The sequence below is a fragment of the Seriola aureovittata genome, chromosome 16 (genome assembly GCF_021018895.1).
Source record: "Seriola aureovittata isolate HTS-2021-v1 ecotype China chromosome 16, ASM2101889v1, whole genome shotgun sequence".
Lineage (NCBI taxonomy): Eukaryota > Metazoa > Chordata > Actinopteri > Carangiformes > Carangidae > Seriola > Seriola aureovittata.
In genome coordinates, this window is record NC_079379.1 from 1,001,800 (window position 1) to 1,011,600 (window position 9,801).

General features: G+C 40.4%; 1 protein-coding gene across 1 annotated transcript in view; it reads right to left on the reverse strand.

Annotated features, from left to right (window-relative positions):
- The window catches only part of glcci1a (glucocorticoid induced 1a), a 47,789-nt gene extending 40,315 nt beyond the window's left edge, over positions 1-7,474 (reverse strand). The window contains exon 1 of the mRNA XM_056399627.1: positions 6,780-7,474. Within this exon, the coding sequence (XP_056255602.1) occupies positions 6,780-7,160 (381 nt within the window). The 5' untranslated portion in view covers positions 7,161-7,474. The remainder of the gene's footprint in view (positions 1-6,779) is intronic.
- Positions 7,475-9,801: the final 2,327 nt, after the last annotated feature.

Below are 9,801 nucleotides of genomic sequence, written 5' to 3' on the forward strand. Positions count from 1 at the left end.
TCCTTAAAATGTTTAGTTTTCTGCCATATTAATGCGGTGTTGGTTCAACTTTTCTATTTTGGAGGCTGCAATCTGTGCTGCTGTTGAACTGCATTGGACTCCACAGAGGTGAGTCTATTGTTTAGTCTATCCTCATTGATTTGAATGTGGTGGACAAAACAATAGGAACATCTGTCAATAGAATGCAGTGCAGATCAACAGCACCAGAAAGATTGCACAGTTGAATCAACACCTAGACTGGATGTCTTTATGTGCCTCTTGCCCAAGACACTCTATATAAGAGCACTCCTTGAATGCAACTTCAGCCACTTAGCTTTAAAAGTAGCTCCTAAGTCTGGGAGAAGTTAGAAGTAGTCAAGAGGACTCCTTACTCACTAAGACCAAATCACAAAGAATCTTAGAGGGCTGCTATCAATTACTTAAAAGATACGACTCAATCACGAGGGAATAATGAGCGTTGTGGAGTTTGTGAGGAATGCAATAACATCTCCAACGGACACACCCCAATCAGTGCCAAAATTAAGTGTTACGAGTGCGTTACTTGGCAACAGAGAAAAGCTGATCTATTCACCAAACAATAACTGCGCTCTGACCCGACATCATAGGACAATTCATACGATGTTCAGCAACTACAGAAAAAATAAGCAGCTTCATTGTCAGTCTACCCGCTGTGATCGGTGCCAGAGATGGAACACATCGCAAGACAAGGAGGTATTTGTAAACAGGAAAACAAAATCACACCATCAACACACAGGTTGTATTCGATGCTACCTATACAGTTGTAGACATTGTTGTACAGTGTCCAGGATCTACACAGGATTCATGGATGTGATCATGGATCTGACAGTAGAAATCTCACACTTCAACCCACAGCTGGGTTTACAGCTACAGCTACATTACAACAGGTACAGCTACAACAGGCTGTGGCTAATAGCGTTTTTACCAGCGCACTCTGTTCTTCCATCAACCAATCGCTGTGGTTCCTGTAGGGGAATCCATGAAAATTGATGTCAGCCATAACAACGGAGTCACACTCTTAGCTTAGGAGTTTTTGCTTTTCCTTACTAAAAGTTGGTCTCAGCAGCTTTTTGAAGAGGACTTAGGAGAAAACTTTTAGCGTGATTTAGGAGTACTCTTAGTGATAAGATAAAATACTTTGTGAATATGGGCCCTGGTTTCCGTTCTGTCTCCACGTTGCTTGGCTAATCTCACCCTCATCAGAATCAGATTTTCAACAGAGGAGCATATACCTTCTTTTCTGCCAACCAGGTACAATTTGCTTCTCTATCCAAACGTGATTCTAGATTTACCGATGCTTTTACCAGCTGTTTGTAGTGAATGCCACATATACTGGTTTATTCACCTGTTGCATTTCCCCTGTCAAACATTAGATTAATCTATTCTTCCACTGTAGCGTCCTTGCAAGTGTAGGTAGCGTTCGTTGTGTTGTTGTGTCTGTCCTTGTTAGTAGTGTGTGGTAATAAATGTTGCAGATAAAGTATTTGCTGTGTTTTCTGATACAGTAATTTAATGTAGTCAGTTTGTGCATCACAGAAGCTCTGAACTGATAACCCAGAGAAACAGTTATCAGCTTAATTGTAATGATTCAGAAATTATATCGCTGGTGGAATGATTAAGTTTGTTTTGGCAAATCTGCACCATGTAAAGTCACACTGAGTTAGCTATTAGCAGTTTGCTTGTCTGCACCATGTCTGTAACCATGATTGTACAGTCCACATTCGTTGGATTACTCTGACACTGAAGAAAGCATCTAAGCATGATCATGCTGATGAGAGAAGATCGGTTTGTAGTAAGAAATGTGTTTTTTTACATGATTTCAAAGTGGACTTTTGAATGCTCATCCTCAATGACAACTGGAGACACTGAAATCACTGGAGAAAGAGAGTTATGCCCATGCTTCAAATTTCAATCACTCAGGTGACAAGTCACCTAAGGGAAAAATAAAAACAAATATTACTGCACAAATCAAGATGCCATTCACATCTGTTCAGAGTGCACTATTTTCTCACATGAGAATAATGTGCATGTATTTGTTTATATCCCATGTACCAGGGCCAAGAGTGCCAAGTAAATCCAGGTCATTATTCCAGAGACCAAAGACAGCAGGTACGATCCCTGATTAGTGAAATCACAATCACCTGCTGTGGCCATTAAAACTTGGCACAATCTTCCTCTGTTCCTTAAATCCTGTTTTAGTCTACATGTTTGGAGGTGAGGGAAACTGCAGCACTGGTGATAATTCTCTGTGGGTTCATCACTACAAAAGACATGTTTCACATCACACACACTAAATTTGATTCATTGTAAATATAAAAATATTAATTCTTGCAGCTTCGGCTGAAAGGTGTTTAAAATACCTTAAGGTACTAACTGGAAGGAAAATATCACCATACACTAAAATGTCCACAGACAGCATGACAATGAAGAAAAATGAGGAAGTAATGGCAATAGCAGCCTTTCGTTTGGTTGACACAGGAATTTTTCAGTAAAGATCGTGAAAGATTCATATCTGTGTCTGTTTATTAACTGTTGGCAGAGGTCTGATGCCACGCTCAGTGCCATACCTCAGCCACCCCAATCAAAATGCCCTGCATACACCACTGCTACCAGCAAGGATATCCAAGAGTGGAGAGATGCAAAATCAAGTGAATAAACTCACTGAGCACTTTATTAGGAACAGCACACTAACTGGGTAGTTCCTCAGTTCTTCATGTCATGGCTCCACCAGATGTTGAAACTTTCTTCTACGACTCTGCTCCATGTTGACATGATGCATCACATCATTTCTGCTGATCTGTCAGCTGTACATTCAGCTGTCAATCTCCTGTTCTACCACATCCCAAATGTGTTCTACTGGATTCAGGTCTTCAGACTGGGGGGGTCACTGAAGTTCACTGAACTCACTGTCATCTTGATGAAACCAGTTTGTGACATAGAGCATTATCCTGCTGGAAGGAGCTATTAGAAGATTGTGAACTGTGGTCATGAAGGATTTTTTGAATAGAATATTTTCTTATGTGAATATTATGCATAACTATAACATAAATAAAAAAATGTACAAAATAATGAAATATAACAATGGTATAACTCTGGCTTTGGCTATACAGTGTAAACATAAGCCTATAGGCTATGGCTGCTATGGCTGCCATTGCATCCCCCAGATTTCCTTTCAAACATTTTCAAATATAAAATACTATTTACACTACAGTTTGGCTAAATATTTGGTGCTATTATTTACTGAGAGATGTGCATCTATATTTCCCAGCATCAACATTTTAAATTCAGTATTTAATCAATAGTCAATGGCTGTTTCTCAATACAGAGTACACCAAGTTCAGACTTGGGAGTTTGAACTAGTTCAACTCAGAGGTCCAGACTCCTGGGGACAGGAGGACTATTTACAACTGGAACAGCAACATTGTTCCTCATATCAGCAGCTCAGCTCAGCACTGGGGATCACATTTCAACACACCTGTACCCAACTGAATCCGACTGAAACTGACTGAACCCGACTGAACCTCACTGTACCCGACTGAACCCGACTGTACCTCACTGTACCTGACTGAACCCGAGTGAACCTCACTGTACCTGACTAAACCCAACTTTACCTGACTAACTCGACTGTACTCGACTGAACCCGAATGAACCTCACTGTACCCGACTGAACCCGACTGTACCTCACTGTACCTCACTGAACCTCACTGTACCTGACTAAACCCAACTTTACCTGACTAACTCGACTGTACTCGACTGAACCCGACAGTACCTGGCTGAACCTGACTGTACCCAACTGTATGTGACTGTACCCAACTGAACTGTCTCACTAATAGCTCCACAAACTGACATTCAGGAAAAACACATAATTGACAGTGAGTGTAGTAAAAGATACAATTCATATCCAATCTGTAATGCATATGAAAAATCTAAAAAAAATTAATATGGACATTCATATACATTTAATTTTTATTAAAAAGTGGTGGTATGAAGCCCACAGAGGCTGTGCTGTTGTTAAACTGTTCAACATATCATGTCTTTCTTCAGCTTCATCTTCTCAGACTAACTGTCAACAACAAATATTTTATTTCAACTCAGACCCAAGTTTCATCTTCCATAAGGAATTTCATCATATATCAAAACACCACAGATAACAGAGCCAGTGGTAAATTGCCAAAGGGCTTGCAGATATAACTGTTTTCCTACCAGGATGATGGCGGACAGCGAGCTCCTCATATGACCTCATCCAGCAGGATGGTCCTTACATCTCCCAAAACACTGATGCAAATTCCCAAACAGGCATTATTTGGAAAACCTGACTACGTATTAATTCGTATGACACGTATTCAGCCCAGGTACTGTTCTGAATTGGAATGTTTCACAAGTCCACAGGAACACAAGTACAGAGAAGAACGCAGAGTGAGAAACAGTTGCTTTCCATCTTGTATTAAATCGCGAATTGTAACAAAACCTTGACTGAGATTTGTGTTCCCACAATTCACTCCCCTGTCCTGCTATTTAGTGACCAAAAAGATAGTTCTGCTCATCAAAGTGGTTAACACTGTCAACCACTTTGACATGAGAGGGAGACGGGGCCTTGCGGAGCCCTATGCAAGTGAGCACATAGGGCCACCCAGCTCTAAAAAAAAAAAAAAAACATGCCGGCATCAATAAAGAAATTGATAAGCTCATGGCCATATGATTCTGATGGTTTGGACCATTTGGAACCAGATCACAACTGGAACCGGTTCTTGATTACCATCCATAGTTTACACAAGGCAGGTTGGTCCTTGGATTCAGACTCTGACCCTGCCATCTGCTGCCTCAGCACAAATCAAGATCCATCAGACCAGGTCTTCAACTGTCCAGTGTTGGTGAGTCTGTGTTCACTGCAGCCTCAGGTTTCTGGTCTGGGTGACAGGAAGTGGAACCTGATTTGGTCTCTGCTGTTGAAGGTTGGACGTGGTGTTCACTCTGAAGCTTCTCTGTTCAGCACAGTTGTAAAGAGTGGTTATCTGAGTGACCGTAGCCTTTTTGTCAGCTTGTCACCAGTCTGTCCATTCTCCTCTGACCTCTGACCTCTCTCATCAACACAGAGCTGCTGCTCACTGGATGCTTTTGTTGTTGCTCCTTTCTGAGTAAAAACTCTAGAGACTGTTGAGTGTGAAAATCCAGGAGATCAGCAGTTTGAGAAACACTCAGACCAGCGTCTGACACCGACAATCATGTCACAGTCAAAGTCACTGAGTCACAGTTTTCCTCATTAACTGAAGCTCCTCACCTACATCTGCAGGAGTTCATACACTGCTGCCACATGATTGGCTGATTGGATAATTACATGAACAACCGGGTGTTCAGGTGTTTCTAATAAAGTTCTCAGTGACAGTATATCTTAGTCCAGAAAAGAAAACATTACGGCTCTTCACACAAATATAGAGACCATGTCATAGCCATGACTCAAGCTGCACATTGGCTTAACTACAAAAACACCAAAGTAATTCATGTATTTGCAAGGACATTATATTGTTCTCTGTAGACAGATGTATATTCTCATTTGTTCATGTTTGCCAAATAGTATTTTTTATGTATGTAGTTGCAGAGGCAGGTCTGCTTGCCCAGAGGGCTCTGTTTATATCTCACAGACTGCTAGGCCCCAGTGTTGCCATAGGAGCCATAGACCTACCAGCTGACAACGTATTTTTTCCCTTTCAATGACGGTAAACAACCTCAAAGTGACGAATTAATAGCAAGCTTTCAGTGTTCACAGCATTTTCTGAAAATCTGGCTAATCATCCGTATCGTGTAGATCAGTGAGCCCTTTTAATCTTCGACAGAGAAGCTGTATCATCACTACACAGGCATCCATATCCTAACGTATTTACCTCAGCAAGGGTAATGCCAATGTAATGGAATAACAAGCGTTTTAGCTAATATCAAATGATTACGTTCAAAACGCCATCATAACACCCGAATAACACACTATACCAGCTCAAAATGTGGAGCGTTATAATTATTAATGTTATTATGATTGAAATTGAATCGGTGGCTGCGGGACCTATCGTGAAAATATAGCGATTATATTTACCTTCTCTATGATTTACGCGTCAAACATCTAATCCCCGGAGTATTCTAACCCAATTAGAAAGCTAGACAACTAGCCTAGCATGTGCATATGCCCCGATATGGGCAGCACAAGCGAAGCTACAGAGATAACGGTTTGCTAAGTTGAATTAGCATTGGAAAAGTTGACAATATTTGGTCGTCTGGCTTACAGTGGAAGTTAGATACGGTTTAAAATATCATCTTCGCCTTTGTCTGAATGATAACAGTCCGCTTTACAATTCGGTTTACATCTTATATACAAAAATGTGTTCGTTTGAGAAAAAACGTAATATTTTTTGCTGCTTCGACTCTTATTTGCACTTGCTTCTCGCACCAAAACACAACGTGACGCTTGATGGCCAATGGTGGGAACAGTGAATAAAGTTGAGATTTTATTTAAGTTTAATGTTGGATGGTCGACCATTCTCCAAGCCGAATAGAAGAATAGCATGTAACTGTTGGAAATTATTGGTTCCCATTTCTAAATACATGCATCTCCTTCATTCATCCCCGAAACCATTCATTTACCAGGTTTTTAAGCTAGTTTGGTGTGACGGTCGCAACATACGAGGCAGGAACGACACTTAGCATAGCACCAAGCTATCTGAACGTTGATGGGTACAGTAGAGATAAACTTCAACCACTTAAAAGGGTGTTATTACCTTTGGAAACAGGCGCGTAGGGAAAGCGTTCAGTGGGCTGTTGCTGTCCGGCGGTGAAGGTCTCCGCCCGGGGACCAGTCTACCGTCCGTGCCGCTTGCACTCGGGTTGGCGGAACTGGAGCAACGGGACTTCGTCGGTCCTGTGTTGCTCCCGGCTACTGAGGAGGAGGAGGAAACGGAGCGGGTTGGGCTGTGTTGATTTCCACGCAAAAGCTGGTACTGCACCGTGGCGCGGATAGGCTGCAACCGGACCGTGGTGGTGTTGCCACAAGAAGCGCAGGAGGCTGAAGGGGAGCGGCTGTGTTTAACCCGCTGGCTGCTGCTGTTGATGCTGACATGATCTGCCACCGTCACTTGATGAAGTTGTTTATGTGAAAACATGAGAAGTAGAATAAAACGTCCTGTTGAATATACCACAACCTAACTTTACGGCGTTGTTTTTCAGTATACGCTACACGTTATTCATTTTTAACAAACTTTGCAGGATCAGTTACCAAAGTTCCTTAAGTTCATTTACGACGTCCGCTCCAAACAGTGTTAACGTTACATTTCTGCTACTAGCGACGACAACTATAAAGGTAACACTTCTGTTTCCTCTGCTGAGTACGAACAAAAAAAAACACATCTGTGAAGTTAATTAACTTTCTGCCCCAACATTGTTATTATCGCGGTACCATGTCAAACTGGTTGTTCACTTTCTCGCTCTCCGGACCCCTCTACCTCAGTTTCCAGGACAGCAGCTGTCAGTCCTAACTACTGACGGAGGAGGTTGGAATCTGGGTGGGACCAAATCACCATGAGTACTTTCTGATTGGTCCTGGGCTACTTCCTGGGTAATTCAATGGGTTGTTAAAGGATGTGTGTGTAACAAGCCGTTTTAACATTTAATGGCTAGTCTGGATATGCATTACAATATCCGTAATTCAATTCTTCCTAGTCAAAATGAACATTTCAGATATCCACAATGACATTCTTCCAATCCACAACTGTCATTTCAGATATCCAAAACTTCTTTCTTCCTAGGACAAATGACGTCACATTTCACATTCATGTGTATGGGGTTTCTCATTACGGATATCTTTAATTCAATTGTAGATAGCCACAATGTCAAATGTGGATATGTGCAACTAAATTATGACTAAAGATATCTATATTGTCCTTTTCAGTTATCTTAAATCATGTTTTAACTAGTCAAAACGATGTTATAGATATATTGAACTGAATTTTGACTAATCAGATTTAAATTGTAGATATCTCAAACTGGAATTAAGGATAATAATAATTTTAATTGTAGATATCTATTATCAAGTTATAGATATCTTCAAATGAATTTTGATTATAAATATCTCAAATTGGAGATATCTTTAACTTTCATTCTGCCTAGATAAAATATAATTAAAGATATCTTGAAGTAGAGTTATGACTAGGCCAACTGATGTTGCAGATATCTGTAATTATGTCAGAAGTTATGGCAAGTAGGAGGAAGGGCAATCGTGTGTCTGGAGACAATGAATGTTCAATACAATTTAAATTTGTAGAACAACTCTCAAGTGAACGAAGCTCTCGTTCCCCACAAATTCCTTGGTTATGAGCTCGTTCTATTTCATGGCATTTTCTACATTTTTTATCCACAACAGCAAACGCCATTTCTTCTGCTAACACTGTTCAAATGATTTGTTTGCTAGGCCAGAATCCAATTGGAAGCTTTGCATGAGCAACGTCATGCACAACAATTCTGAAGAGTCAAAATGTAATTTGCGATATCACAATAACTTGGCTTTTCAGCCTCAATTTATGGTGGATACGACTTTATTTATGTAAGGGAGGACACATTTCAGGCTCCAGGTGACAATTCAAAATGTAATGGAATGTAATGCAGTAAGGCACTCTGATTCACGCTGTCAACAAATCACATGCTTCTGTTCTTCTGACTCTTTGGACATTAGCTTGTCTGCTGCTAACTCCACTAGCTAGCAAGCTTTTATGGGCAGGTAATATTACCTCAAGAGTAGTTAGCAATCTATCAAAGAACACCCTTAAAGTAAACTTAAAAACAGCACCTAAGGGCTCAAAACTCACTTGGTTTTGAGAGTTTTTGAGATAAAATGTTCTAAAATCAGAGCTGCTCCTTCTTTTCCCCTCCTGCTCCTCAACCTGCCTGTGTGTGCACAGTGCTACTGACTGAGATCACATCACTGTGTGTGTGTGTGGATAATTCATTTTCATGTTTTGGGAATAAAAAAAAACTTCAGTGCTAAAGAAAAAAGACAGAAGAATTGTAGCATCAATGAGTAAAGTAACTGTTTTAATGTGGAAGGGTGGGGGCAATTGCACATGTTGTAAATATTGAGGGGGACATATCCCCCCTTGAAGTGTACGCCTCTGTATGGACCGCATGTTAAAGGCACAACAGGTTTGAAGAGACCATATTTGATCAGAGGTACAAATACAGTATTAATGGGTAAATTCATGGAAACTCGTAATTATCAAAATAAATTAAAGACATCAATCCAGCCAACTTCATGTAATCTATTGAGAAAATGATCAAACCGGGATGAACACATCAATTTTAAAACTACAGATGAATGAAAGGTGAAGTGAAATCCCCTATATATTTTGAGTTAACCAACAACAAAGCACAAGAGACAACTAAGATTTATGCAAGTACATCAATTCTCAAATAAAAGCTGATATTCAAATATTGGCTGAGGCTGCAGCAAAAAAACAAAACAAGGCTGGGCACTAACAATGCCTGAGAAAAAAACACCTGGACTATGACAACTCTCAGCTCTCAAGCCTAAAGAGTTTATGTATTACATCAGGCTGTTATAGTGACTTCCTGTAATGTGGAGTACCGCATCACTATTCAGCATCAATTAAAAGAGATACGTTTCATACAGTTCACAACATTCAGCGTTTAAAAATGTAACAAGTGGTGACACAGCAGGTATACCCTTTGTACAGTACATGCTGTCATAACGTGAAACAATGTATGTAGAACTAAAAAGTGCACAAACTGTGT